The sequence below is a fragment of the Crinia signifera genome, chromosome 4 (genome assembly GCF_055691185.1).
Source record: "Crinia signifera chromosome 4, ASM5569118v1, whole genome shotgun sequence".
NCBI classification, from domain to species: domain Eukaryota; kingdom Metazoa; phylum Chordata; class Amphibia; order Anura; family Myobatrachidae; genus Crinia; species Crinia signifera.
In genome coordinates, this window is record NC_139220.1 from 126,624,786 (window position 1) to 126,639,703 (window position 14,918).

A 14,918-nucleotide genomic window follows, 5' to 3' on the forward strand; every position below is an offset into this window, starting at 1 on the left:
GGCTGAGTCACGAGTGCGAATCATCATGGCACCAGGCGCCTTACGGCGGGCTGAATTCACTTAAAAGCGCTCGCACTTCCATAGGGGTGCGAGCAATTTTAATTGAATTTGGCCCAGCGAAGGGTGCAAGATCGGCTGAATCCAGTGCGGTTTCCAGCGTTTAAACACATGAAAACCGCACCCGAATGGGACCTCGCACCCTTCGGACCTAATGGGATCAACCCCTAAGACTGAAAACACGATAAAGTGGAGAGAGGTGCAGTACCAGCCAATCAGATCCCAACTGCCATGTTACAAGCGGTGTTTAAAAAAAAAAAAAGACAGCAGATTGGTTGGCCGTTTATCTCCGCCCACTTTATTAATTTTCAAAACTTCATACATCTGGCCCTTAGCCTAGGAAAGGTTTCCAGATAAAAATAAGCCGATTTTATAAGGCCTCTATAGAACTGCTTGTTTTAGTCTAATCTCTACAATGTCCCAAGAAAAACAAATCTATTGCATACCACAGATAATAGTTAGAAAGATCTATTTTATTTGCCATTTATTATACAGATTAGAAAACAAATAACAATTAATCAGGCATCCTTCCACGCCAATCATCTTATGACCCGCAAGATGTCTCACCATAAGGCACCACTACATGATCACAAGTATAAACACAACATTGAAAGGAGGTCTTAGAAAGAAAACATGTCAAATACTCATGCAAAACTCTGTATGTTCCAGTTAACCAAGTGTAGTGTAGTATAATCTGCATAAAATTGCATTGCAAAGTTCAGCAAAAATTTATTTTCTCAAAGTGCACAAGACCCCCCCCCATAAAAGTGACACATTCCCTGCAGAATGGGAAAACAATCAGTGCCATCTTATATGTGCAGACTCCCCTCTTCCTCACGATGGGTTACACCCAAACCCATACTGCTAGATAGTGTGGATTCATTTCTCACAGTTGTATTAGAAACAGCAACACATTGAATAATTACTAGATTTTCTAACGTAACCGAAACACAAAAAAAACCCCACCTGTTAACATTTGCAGAATCATATACAGGTATAGTGTATACTGTGATAGATGGTACACTTGTGAAACTGGTGCACCTAAAGATGTGTTGTAACCCAGGAACCAATAATAATCATCTGTTAAATACACCCAGTATCGCTTCTCTGAATTATGGGGTGATTGCAAGAAAGAGATTACATTAGAAAACAGGATTAGGTTTATTTTTTAGTAATATAATATAAATGAAAAGTTGATGATGATGATGATCGGGGTCAATTCTGTACTTAGAAATGTGGATATTTGCATATTTAAGGATAGAATAAAATGTCACTGAAATGTAACAATACAGAAAGCAGGCAATATTAAAAGGTGCAGTATCTCCTGCTTTCTCTCAAGCTGACCCTAGCTTCAGCCACACCCATAGTTTTTTATAGGGATGGTATCTAACAAGATCAAGTTAGCTTTGTAGATCTTGCATGCATAGGTGAACAGGACTTAAATGGCTTTAGCCCATTAAATACAACTGGACAGCCCTACTGGAGAGGGATCTTGCAATCCCTCTCCTGTGGGCTGTGAGGTGTCTGAATGCACATTGTGGCCTCTTCTATGCCAATACACAGCTAGAAAGCCTCATATGCACAGAGCACATAGGTAGAAGTATAAGATAATAATGTCTTCTTATCGGAGTCTGGGCCCTGGCTGTTTACAATGATACATTTCAGAGACCAAATTCTTGATGCTGTGATATGGATTCAGAATATGTGAGGGCCTGGCCACACATCATACAATCCTAGTCTGCTGATTCTTTTTTTATTTAACTAATTGAGATCACCTGGATGCAAGATTGAGCCCTCTACACAACATCTGTTCATTATAGAAGACTCAGGTTATTAATTAGACATACAGAATATGTTTATCCAAATGCATTCGGTGAACTACAATTAAGCATCACTTAAATTTGGATGTAACATTAGTTTGATTATTTTGGGTGCACTTGTGACCATCATACTGTACATAAGGTAATCTTTCTACAATGTATGCATCTGCTACTTAAAAGTAGCTTTGTCATTATTAATTTGGCCAAATGTATTTTTTTGCAAATACTGTATCCAGTGAATAATTTGAAAGTTGCATTGACCGTGGTGAAAAATTGTTGTCACTTTAAAATGGCTTGGATTTGGAGTATTCACAACTGCAGATTCTTATTTGTCCTCCCACTAACCAACCCCCATTACAGCATGGCACAGCCTCAGTGTACTGCAGGGGAAAAGGAAGGGGGAGCTCTTGGTTACATAGTAGTTAAGGTTGAATAAAGACTTGGGTCCATCAAGTTCAACCTTCGTTATTGGACAACAGAACCCAGAGCAGAGTCAGAGAGGCGAAATACAGTAGCTGCAGGTGGTAATGGAACTTTAAAACAAAGAGAATACAAGATGAATGGCACAATAATAAGGTGAGTTCAGAGTGACTTTATGGCACGTTGAATATAATACATGAATGGCACAAACACAAGCCCTCATTACTTCAGGAGTCAAATACTGCTCACATTATATGCACATGAATGATATTGCACTTATAAAATTATTTGACTTAGACAAGCTCATTTTGCCCCAAATATTGTTACATATATATAGCCTGTAGGATTAATAAAACTATCTAATGAAATACAGAATAAAACAATTTACAGTCTTGGGTCTAATTCCCCCTAATTAGCCATGTCTGCCATTCTTAAGCTGGTAATATTAGACCCATGGCATTTTGATATTGACAATGAGTCTTGCTACAATAGATTTTGCATACGTAGCATAACCTGCTAATCTCAGCAAGCAAGTGAGTACACATACTTAAAAGGAGGTAGTCAAAGATGTTATGCACATACACTTAATATCTTGCAGATACAGAGGCAATGTGAACATACATGTTATTTCCAGAGAAACACGTGATAATAGTTTGAATTCCACCTGGATGAACGACAGGAACTTTTGCAATGGGCTCAGAGGGTGAAGATACTGCCCCAGAGTGGGATGTGAGCTAGGCAGCACAAACATTCCAGGGACACCCTTTTATGGCCAGGTACATTGTGCTGCTGCCCAGGCCACTAAACAGCACTGTAGATGATGTCATGGGCCTAAGGGCTTCCTAATGTAGAGGTGTTCCAGAGGTAGAAGTAGCATAGATCTCCGTTTAGACAGCAGGTTTTGCTGCTACTGCTGCTGGGCAATGCTTTGCTTTCAATCCCTACAAAATAATTCTATTTAGTATGCAATCCCACTTCGTTGGCATGTTTTCACAAAAGGATAACTAATTATAAAAAAAACGCATTACAAAAATAAATGGGGGAAAAAAAAAAAATCAGTGTAGGCACCTGGTATATGTTGTTAGAAAATTACGTGTCACAATTTGGATTCCCCTAAATACACAAATGACAACATATAGTTCTGGTAGCAGTTTTAACATGTATAATAACCTAGCACGGCCAAGAGTGATCCAATCAAACCAGTTCAGCAACTGCATAAACACAGCACCTCTCTTATCCGTGCTCTGTCCACTTTAGTAAGTACAGGTGAATGTAGACAATTAGGGGGAAATTTACTAAAGGAGATTTGTAAAATATAGGTGTATTTGTATCCAGAAATACACTTATTTTTGACATTTACTATCCCGAAAATACTGCAATTGGTATTCGTATTGATAGCACCTCAATACGAATTGCCGTATTTTCGGGATAGTAAATGTCAAAAATAAGTGTATTTCTGGATACAAATACACCTATTTTTTTTACAAATTTCCTTTAGTAAATTTCCCCCCGTACTGTCCAAACGCGACAGGGCTCTCACTTTTGGGTTAATACTTTAAAACCTAAAATAAATGTAATAAAATATTTCTGTTGAGAATCCTAGTTCATACCTACAAGGCCAATACGCCTGGCTATAACTGCTATTCTGATAAAGGAAACATTACTAGACCAAAAAGAGAAGCAGAACAGGTATACTACATATGTATACGGGTGTGATCAGCATTCTACTTTACCCTAACCGGGCTGTAAAATATAAGTAGTGCAGACACACAGTTAAATTTTCACAATATGACTTCAGTCACAATATCATACACTATATATCTGTAAAGTTACTTTTCCGCACTTCCAGTCGAATATCCTTAAAAACAAAAAAAGAAAAATATAGCTACAATATTGTACAGTGGATTTACATAGAATACATTCCTCAGTCATCTTGGACACTATGGGCTTTGCTTACAAAGTGGCGGGTTGGAAGTGACAATGTAAAACCCAACCCAGTGGGAAGTACCACTTTGTAGGGACAACCCTATCTCTCACTCTCAAAAAGCTTGATTTAGGCCACAACTGCAGCAGAGACACTGCTAAGCCTGTAAAGCGCAAAAGAAAACTGCACACCTATGGGTTTGTGTATGGCATAAAGAGTTGTAAATATTCTACATTTGGCAACATATAAGCACTTAGCCAAAGGAGGGAAGTACTGAAGGGTGTGTTACATAGAAAGTGCACTGTTTTCAGTCAGAGGTTGTACATTCATTTATGACTTCAAAACCCAGCTGATCTCAGACAGACTAGATACTGTAGACCATGAACCAGAGATGGCTTATGATAATACTGTAGATGGATATAGGAATAATGTGTCACCATTTTAGAGTTATTGGCGTTTAAGACTAATATATAATGGTTTTCTACTTTGCAGAGCTAAGTAACATACTGTAGCATCTATTTTACCGTAATGACCAGTCTCATTACTACTAGGGAGGTTTGATTGAGGAAAGATGATCAAGCAAGAGAACAAAAGATTACAAATGTGTCTTCATGCATCTAGGTATAAATACGCAATACACTGCAAGATGTGTTCTGTGAACCAGCCGGCAGTTCCAATGCAACTCTTCAAACGCCAGGTGTTTTATATTTTGACAAAAATGCATCTTATTCTCATCACTATGTGAAAAAGATGCACAAGAAATAATATTGATTGAGGCTGCATCGGCTTACTAAATGCTACGTTAGTGTTTTCCAGGAAAACACTAACGTAGAATCTCGTATACAGATAGAGCTGAAGTCGCACACAGAATATAGGCAAGCTGGATATCATTTTAATCATAGCAATGATAATAAGATGCCTTATATTGAAAAAAGTTGCAGAAAAAAAAAAAGACGACACAATGCGCTTTAGAGGCATGCCAAGGACTGTTTAAAGCGCAAGAGGGCTGTCTGTAGACAAACATCTGTACAATAATCAGCAGAATGTTTCAGGGAACATTACTATTAGAATTTGAACTACTATATAAGGAAATCATTGTCGACTAAGTTTGCGCTCGGATTGTTTATCACTAAATACAACTATTGGCTTTAACCCCCAACACTTGTACCTACAATATAATATTGTGGTGAGATCATGACCCTACTCATGGAAAAGTATGATCTCTAAAGGACCAGCAGGATGCACAGAGTAATCATTTCATAAAATGAGATTTGTGTTTTGCAGTAAAATGGTTAAAGAAATACTACACAGAAATAACCGAAAATAGCAGCACATGCATTTGGTAATAAAGTGGTATCCATTGAGCGCACAATTAGTAAGTACTACCCATCCTGCCTCACGGGAGGAGTGTAAATCAGTGTTAATAATTCACTGTTAATGTCAGCTAATTATTGGTAAGTGAATCATCAGATGCGTTATGTATTGGTGTACATATTCTCATATATAACAGTATTTCAGTGCAAAGTCTATTTTCCAGTGATCTTCATGAGTATTATGGGAGGCAGATATGGGTAACAAAGGTGGAAACACACCCACATTAATGATGCAGCTGCCCACATTTATAGGACAAGTATAGCTCTGGCAAACTCCTTTCAAGGGTAAATATTCTGGTTATGTTGGATACTTAAGAAAACATACTTGCGGTCACAATAACGGTCTTGATAAGAAAAATAAAAGTACTAGAACATGGATATGCCCCAATTCTGTCTACATACTAGTGATATATAACTGCAAGGAGTGGGTGACGGTGGACTTAATAATACCAGGTAAAACCGCATTAATATCTCTGAAATGCAGAAATGCACAGAACAAGAAACACCGCTGTACAATTGCTGGAAAAAAAATAGATCCTTCCACAGTTTTACAGCCTTAATCATCGATTACCAAATCACATCTCAAATGAATGTATTTCCTTGTATACGATCAAATTATGTATAAAAAAATACATACTGTAGTTGCTTCTGTTAGCCTACTATTTACAGGCAGCTAAACAATATGAAAATGTCAGCAAAACAGAAAGATGCTTAGGAAAAAGCTGGATACGCTTAGGCTTGCGTTTCATGTAAAATGCAATAATTTTACTTTGTATCAATAAAACATTTCAAAATGTATTTTTGTTGTCAAATTTTACAATCCTATCGAAAGGAATAAGTACTTTGAGTGCTTTATGAAGTGCAATAACAAAAATACTAAGTGTAATTTGTCGAGGGAAGCAATCCTACCCTTGCAAATCGCTAAAACATGTATTACAAACACGGACTGGCTTTTTGGAGGAGGGCGTTAAGGCATTCCTTGCTGAACATTCTGCACAGAAGATATTTCCACAATGTCTACAGTGGTGCTAGAGAGAAAAGAAAAAATAGGTTTATATACACACACAAAACTTCACAATATCAGGGTATATACAAAATGCTAAATCCCTTAACAAGATAAATTTATTTACTTTATTTAAATTTCACTGAATTCTAAAGATCAAATATACTTCTTTTCCATTAAACCTATTGTATATAAATCATCCAGTGGTCACCTTCCTGATAACTGTATAACGGAACATACTCTTTACAAGATACACTCTTTACAATATCGTCACTCTTTACAAGATACACTCTTTACAATATCGTCACTCTTTACAAGATACACTCTTTACAATATCGTCACTCTTTACTAGATTCAATCCTGTACACATATAAGATAACGTTGTCTAAGCTTAAACAGCCCCATGGATAGCGTATAGATGTATATGTTGCTGGTAAAAAGGCTGAGGGAACACCAGAACTATTCTGCCACTACTATCTAACAGGCAAAGAATGGGGGTCTGTAGAGGGAACTACAAGGCTCCCATACACCACTCTGAGGTATCGTATGTAGCCTCGCATGCGATACCTCAGCAACTGCCCGCCGGGGAGCCCTGCTTAATGTATCACATGCGACCCCCAACAAGTGCTACCAGATCCTCTTGTATCTGATTCATCTTATGTGCAGCACTTGCCATCTCCAGGTCCTATCCGCATGGGGCCACGTATGAGAGTGGATCAGATGTCAAGCACATCAGATTTGGCCACTTTTCTCAGCCCGATCTGTTGGAATCGGGTGAAAAGTGGCCAAATCGGACAAGTGAAACGAGTGTTTCTCCTTTTTCCAATGGGGTAGAATGCTATACACCAGCGTATCCCATGTAATCACAGAAAAGGATTTATCAGCAAGTACGTAAACCCTGGGAGTTTTGTAATAATGTGAAAATATCCATCATTTTATAGGGGATACATTCAGCGTCCCGGCGGTCAGGATGCCAGCGTTCCGTATACTACCGCCAGAAGATCGACGCCCCGATCGCGGCTGGCATCCCAAATTGCCAAGTATACAGGGCAGGCTAGTGTGAAGACGAGGAGGGGGGGATGGGATTAGGCAGAGCGGTATGGAGGTTAGGGTCAGGCACTAGCATGAAATACAGATATATTTTTTAATGTCCTATCTTTAAAGTACTTTTCTATTTAAATTGTGCCATACACACCATGACTATACGCTGTCTGTTTGGGAGACTGCCCCCAAAAGCCCATTATGAGGTACACTTAGACAATGATAAATAAGTTAGTTAGTTATGTAATAGGCACAGGACATTCATAGAAATACTGTATATCTGAAGTATGTATGTTCCATAAGAGCTTACAGCAAAATTAGTCAGTGTAAAAATAACCTTACTGGAGAAAAGCGCTTTAAGCTAACGAATAATAAATATTTTAGGACCAACCTTTCTTATCGTTACAGAAAATCCTTTTCCGCACTCCATGCAGTTCTGTACTTCATGGTCCTCTGTCCATTTTCTGTTTAGAGCCTGACTGCTTTTTATCTGCAAAGTAGATGTATATGTATGTGAGACACATGACACTGACAACAATGGGGTATGCTGGCTCATGGTCCCATAATAGAGTATATAATAGACGCTATTATATAGCACAGTGCCTGAATTTACATATTCCTTATGTTCCAACATGTTTCCCTCACACCCCCCCATTCCCCCCCCCCCCGCCCCCCCCATTCCCTGAGTATATTTGAGCAGTCAATGTTACCAAAGTTAGTATACAGGCAGTACAAAGCCAACCCCTCCCCACGGATACCCAGTAATGTCATGTTTGGCAGTAACCGTACAAACACCATTCCCCAACGAGACCATAACATGATAGGCAGGGGCAGCAGCTCTCAATTGAATAGGCAGCTGTATACAGTAAGTATAATAAGGTAGCTGATTCTGAGGGGAAGTCTACATGCTGCCGACATTAATATTGTTATGATGTCAAAATTGAACATGTCATGCCATGCTCACAATGTTAACATGATGATTGCCAGACCCAGAAGACACATGGTGAGACATCCATACAAGGTAATGCACCACTAGACTTCTATGTTGACATCTCATACAGGCCGACATGAAATTAAGCCTGGTCAATGTTGACATTGTGAGCATGTTGATATTATTATGACCATGTCAACAAAACACCTCACATCCTATTCTGAGAATATGTCCTTACAGTGTCTGCCAAATCATTTTTTATTTTTTATTTTTTACAGAAAAACTTAGTACTGTAACCAAATTGCTTACAGTAATTAGGGAAATAAGTAGAAGGAAAGGGCATGGTAAGATGGCCGACGACTGGCGTATTACCTGTAGCGACTGATTTTCTCTGCCCAGCTCCTCCATGGCATATGTGGTTTCATCTACTTTTTTCCGTAGTTCTACTACTTTGGCTTGGAGCTTTTCAATTTCACCCTCACTTTTGAGATATCTGAAAAGAAAATGTCCAATTATATACATACCATTTAAAAAAAAAAATGTTGACCCATTAACTGTCGATCTAATAATTCACACCTATGTAAACTGTGGGTGACCGAAAACGGTAACATTCTATATGTGATGTAATTATATACACACACACGCGCACACAATCACCTACCTCTCTAGTAGTGCACGCCTGTCATCCTGGTTGTTTTGTACTGTTGCTTCCAATACTGCAATCTCTCCTCGCAGGTCATCGGTTTGCTTTTCCAGCTCCCCGACCCTGCGCTGACTGCTCTGCCATTCCTTCTTTAGAGTAGCCAGGTTTTCATTTAATGCTGTGATTTGCATAGTCAGCTTTGACTCATTCTCTTCATGCTTCTTTCTTTGCTCCTCTTTATCTTTTGTTTCTGTAGCCTAATTAGAAATATGTAGAAAAAAAATGCAGATGAGTGTTATGTTATTAATATTCCCTGGGGTTAGCAAAAATAATTTGTTTAAATATTTCACATTCCATAAGGTGCCGTTTCAAACACTGACAACATATCAACGCCACAAAAATGCTTGATGAAGAACAGGTTTTACCTTAAAACCTATGTAGGCAAGATATTACTTGTGAGAAATGTATTGCTAACCTAACATCTCTCCATGAGGTCACTCTCAGTGTACGTTAGGTGAAAAACAAACATAAAAACCGGAATCATCCATGGGCTGAATCGCTGTACACCCTTGAAAGGAAACATCAACAGAAAGTTGATTTATTTCAGAAATATCCCTTTTCCATCAAAACCCAAGATCTGACCTGGCATTTTGGGCATCACTCAACAGGGTCAGACCAGACTCAGGGCCAATTTCCATTGCAACCTGGGTTTCACCACTTTACACTGAACCTGGGTCAGCCCGATAAAACCGGATGTCATTAAAAATGCCCTTTTTCAGGCTCACATTGATGACAACACCTGCCAGCTCCCAGGAAGATGCAATCAGCGGCTTTATCAAGTTATCCCAGTTGCACCTGTTTCCACTGCAGTGTTACCAGGTCGTATTCATGTAGAACCCTGCTCAAACCTGGGAAGGAATGCCGGGTCACTCAACTTGGGAATTTTTTGGGAGGGAGCAGTTTCCACCGAGCTGTGACCTGGGTTGACACGGCAATAACCCAGGTTTTTAAGGCAATATATAAAAGGTATTACTTGGAACTGACAAATTTCTAGCATATACAATTTGACTGAGACTAAAGGTGCCCATACACTGTGTGATGATCACACCAGTTATGGGCTGGATCACATCGCAACACATGCGATTTGCGTGCGATACGAGGGAAGTACAAAAAGTATGTGCAGCACATAAATTTTCTACTGCGGGAGTGCGCATCGCATGGTGCAAACTCACCGTGTATGGGCACCTTAAAGGGCATATTCAATCCCAGGTCACGACTGTCGGGACGTCCCAGCAGTTGTGACCCTGTACCGTTCTCAGCCCGTTCAGCAGCAAATCGGCAAGCGGGATTCAATGTCCCACCTGCCCAGTGCCGAAAAGGGTGTGTGTGGCCGGGAGTAACAGCCATGGATTGTTGAGTTACGACTGTGAGCTTGAGCATCAACAGCCTCGGCAAAAAGGAGCCAGACTGCTTTCTACAATGCTGTCGGGAAAGACAGCATTGAATAGGCACCTGTCGCTAATTCCCCCATCGGAAATTGCGGCATGGGATTGAATACCCCCCTAAATCTATGCAACAATTTATGTGGCCTAATGAAACACAGCACATTAAAAACCATTCACTCACAAGTTTATGTTGTAGCTCTGCATGCTGCTTCTTCCATTCCACCTCCTTTCTTTTCAGGTCATCCTTGAGAGTCTGCTGCAGCAGCTTCTCCTGTTGCAGAGCACCCGCAGAGCTCTCCATCTTGCCCTGCAGCTCCAGCTTCTGCTGAATCAGTAGTTGTTTGGCTTCCTCCAAACTGCTTACTTTCTGTTGGAAAACGGAAAGTCAGACATTTTTTGGAGGTTCTACGTGATTTCATTGAATGCTAAAAAACTTATTGCTATAGAAAAATATTTTAGATTTTTTAACAATATATGCCACATGTAGTGTTCATGCTCTTGTAGCATTGGTTCTAAGTAGCCAAGAATGTATATGTCATATCATGGCCTCCTGCAGCTACTACAGATTTATCCTCACATATCTTTGCTGCAGTTGCGCCAAACAGCCCATATTGGCACACCAGTACCTGCGAGAGACTGATCGTGTTGGGCAACCTTTGTCCAGAAATTGCGTCTTAACTATGAATAAAATGTATTTAGTAAAAACATTTAACTAGAAATAAAATGACCTTTTGGTAGTCCTCTCTGACATTCTTTAGTTCCTCAGTCTTCTTCATTAGTTCTTGTTCAAACTTTTCCTTTAGAGAATTTAGATTGCCTGCTTTAACCCTTTCATCATTCAGCTCTTTGTCAGTGTGGGCCTGAAACATAGAAAAATACCAAAAGGAATTGATAGGAGTGACCAGATAACGAAGGTAAATACACAATGAAGCAATAGTTCTTCCTAGTCTGTGAACTCAGGAACTTTGGGGGTTATTCTAATTCACTCAAAAAGGCACTATCACTCTCTAATGGACAAAACCATATGCACTGCAGGTGGGGCTGATGTAACATGTGCAGATAGTTTTAGACTTGGGTGGGGGTGTACTTCAAACTGATAATTATAATGCAGTGTAAAAATAAAGCAGCCAGTACATAGGCTGGTTTCACACACTCCGGCTCCTGCCGGACGGTGAAATCCCGCACGGCCAGGGAGCCGTGCCGCACACATTAGTTGTGAATGGACACTATTGTGTCCATTCACACGGGACGGCCACACGGCTGCAGCCGGATCCCACCACTGGAAGGGACGGCTGCCGGGCTGTGGCCATCCCTTCCATGATAAACTAGTGTGTGCGGCACGGCTCCCTGGCCGTGCGGGATTTCACCGTCCGGCAGGAACCGGAGTGTGTGAAACCAGCCTTACCCTGCACAAAAACAATAGAACACCCAAATCTAACTCTCTCAGCCCCACCTGCAGTGCACATTGTTTTGTCCATTAGAGAGTGAGTATGCCTTTCCGAGTGAATCAGAATAATCCCCTTTATGCATTAACTACAGTGAGATTTTGACCTGTCTCCGCATAGAATTGCATATTAAACACATACAGGTTCCTTTTTTAAAAATTTAGGTGTATAATGTTGTCTATACAGATGTGTCCTCATACATCCTGACATTGGCACGTCGGAGTTGATTTTATATAGTGTGGCGAGCACAGTGAGCCCGAAGCGTGGCGAGCGCAGTGAGCCCCGCGAGGGGACGCGGATAACTTCACATGTATTCCACGTCCCACAATATATAAAATCAACTCACCGCTGACGTGGATAGTGGGGGTATGAAAAGGTCAGAGGACACGTAACGCCGCCCCTCGCGCGCTGCACTTGCCACGCTTCGGGTTGGCGTTGATAGTGGGGGTGGCATTAACAATGGGGGTGCATTTTACATAGTAATCACCCATCAGGGTGCCTGTACAATTAGAAATTGCATTGCATTGCATGCCATTGTAATGGCATGCAAAGTGATATTAAAATTGTACAGTGCGGCTCTTAGGACCCTAAAATCGGGTCCCATCGCATACCACTAATTAAGGCATGCGATGGGCGCCGTGCTAGGAAACAAGCACCAAATCTTGTCCTGGGGAAGGAACACTGTGAAACATCACATAAATAGATCTAGGAATGGCAAGTTGATGAGCTCAGCAGTGATTTGACCTATAACCCACCACTATAGTCCAGGAGCTAGAAATAGTCTATATGCCATACAATGGGAGACTCCAGATGTGACAGAGCTTCTCCGAGGGGTATTGCATACCATTTATTTCTATATATTGTGGGCTCTTCTTTAAGAAGGAATCTGTAGATAAAGGAATGCCTAGATCCTACAAGGTTCAAGGTTCATAAATCTTAAATATCATGAAGTAAAAGTTCTACGAAGCCCTTTCAGACACAGGATTCTAAAGAAGCATTCATTGCCATGAGCTGCATTATACCATTCCAGTTGATATCTATGGTGCATCTACATTACTCATGTATGTTACATAGGAGCAACCCATTTTTTGTGAAACAAGACTCCAAGCAAGGGGCTTCTTTGCGCTCGCCCCCCCCCCCCCCCCCTGTCGGAGCACCGGCAGTTGGGATTCTGATGTCGGGATACTAAACGTCGGTATCCCGATTGTCAGGCAGTCATACCACACTCATCAGGGCTATGACTGCAACTGGTGCATATTTAGCAATTTACACTATCTAGGTACGTTATTTATGATATATGGTATTTTTTTATATGTTATATTTCAATTATTTTTAACTCCTGGGAGTGTTATATGGCTTTTGAAAATATATTTAATTGTGGTACTTGTGTAGTTTCATGGCGCCAGCATCTGAGTCCCCTTGCAGGGCTCCGTGAAACTACACAAGTACCTCAATTGTTTTTCATTACATTTAATTATGTGCCAGCTATGTTTGTAGTAGCAAGACCTGATTTTTTCTTCTTCTGCAATTTGTATATATTTAGAGGTTTGCAGATTTCAGGTGGATGCAACTTACATTTGCTGATACTATTTAATTTGGGCATGGCACGGCGCCAGGACTAAATAATGGTTTGTCATGAATATCTTGACCCGGAATGCTCTGTACCAGATGTACCAGTTGATCACAGCTTAATATGGCTGTGTATAAAAATTCATGAGTGTGGGATGTGATAACATATTTCTGATTCTTTGTGCTGAAACCCTCTCAAAATTATTTGTCACAAGTGTCCTACACGATGAAGTGAAAAGCTATTCCCCCCCTTCTGCCCCACAGGAGGCTGTCAGATTAGTTCCTGCAACCACAGCTAGCCAAGGAATCTGTGCACTTGGCAATTATAATAAAAGGTCAGCAATGATATGATAGAACTCTTACAGCACAACGCGTTATGGAACTTCTACATAAACTAAACGATGGAAACAAATGCTGATAAATACCTTATGCGTTTGTAATTCCTGCAGGCTTTGTCCATGCTCCTTTAGCTGGTTTGTCTTTGTCAATATGTCCTGCTCCATGGTGGTCTTCAGTGTGGTCAGCTCTTTGATCTGTTTATTCTGGCTGCTTATTTCATTCCGGTTACATTTCAGCTCCTCCTGAGCTAGGATAAGCTTTTCCTCTACAGACTAATCAGAGAACACAAAATCCACTTTTACTACATATTCTGGTGGCCCTTAACATAGTATTGCACTAGGAGGCACCATTGTCCTTGTACTATATTTCAGATATGGAAGTGGTGTATATCCGGATGAGGCGCTTAGTCATCCCATATGTTGATTTTCCTTGGCACTTAACGAATTTTAGATTGTTGTTGTAAACACAGTTACAATGCGTAATCTGTCTATCTATGCATATAAACCTACACACACACCCCCATAAGCCATATAAACTATAAACAGCTTAAACTATATATAATATTTTGAGGAATTATAATAATAAATAAATATACATTTGGTTATTGTTTACACATTGTTAATGCAGAATGATAATAATCACTCTAATATCATGCAACTAATGATATAGGACCCTCTACAATTTATAAAGCTAGATCATTTGTGTTTTGCTTCTTATTCAGAGTTGCAGGCAGCGCAGAGCTCAGTAGAGTAAGCAGGCATGTATTATGTCACCAAGAAAGAGAAATAAACATCTCAGTCATACTTTTAGATCTTGTCGGATGGCAGAAACTTCAGACTCCTTTCCATACATATCAGACTGGAGACTTTCCAGTTTTCCTTGAAGGTCATCGCTGGCTTTCTGCAAGT

At 40.2% G+C, this 14,918-nt stretch overlaps 1 protein-coding gene across 3 annotated transcripts in view; it reads right to left on the minus strand.

Moving 5' to 3' along the window:
• Nucleotides 1-511: 511 nt before the first annotated feature.
• Nucleotides 512-14,918, minus strand: part of EEA1 (early endosome antigen 1) — an 87,834-nt gene continuing 73,427 nt past the window's right edge. For 2 of the 3 annotated variants that reach the window (XM_083182393.1, XM_083182395.1), the window contains 9 exons: nt 14,815-14,918; nt 14,097-14,282; nt 11,386-11,517; nt 10,839-11,024; nt 9,231-9,469; nt 8,942-9,062; nt 8,030-8,128; nt 6,504-6,622; nt 512-3,238 (listed from right to left, as the gene is read on the minus strand). The exon at nt 14,815-14,918 is cut by the window's right edge and continues 79 nt beyond it. In XM_083182393.1, coding sequence (XP_083038519.1) covers nt 3,232-3,238; nt 6,504-6,622; nt 8,030-8,128; nt 8,942-9,062; nt 9,231-9,469; nt 10,839-11,024; nt 11,386-11,517; nt 14,097-14,282; nt 14,815-14,918 — 1,193 coding nt within the window. In that variant the 3' untranslated portion in view covers nt 512-3,231. Of the gene's footprint in view, nt 6,623-8,029; nt 8,129-8,941; nt 9,063-9,230; nt 9,470-10,838; nt 11,025-11,385; nt 11,518-14,096; nt 14,283-14,814 lie in introns of all 3 variants that reach the window. The other variant, XM_083182394.1, reaches the window with a different exon arrangement.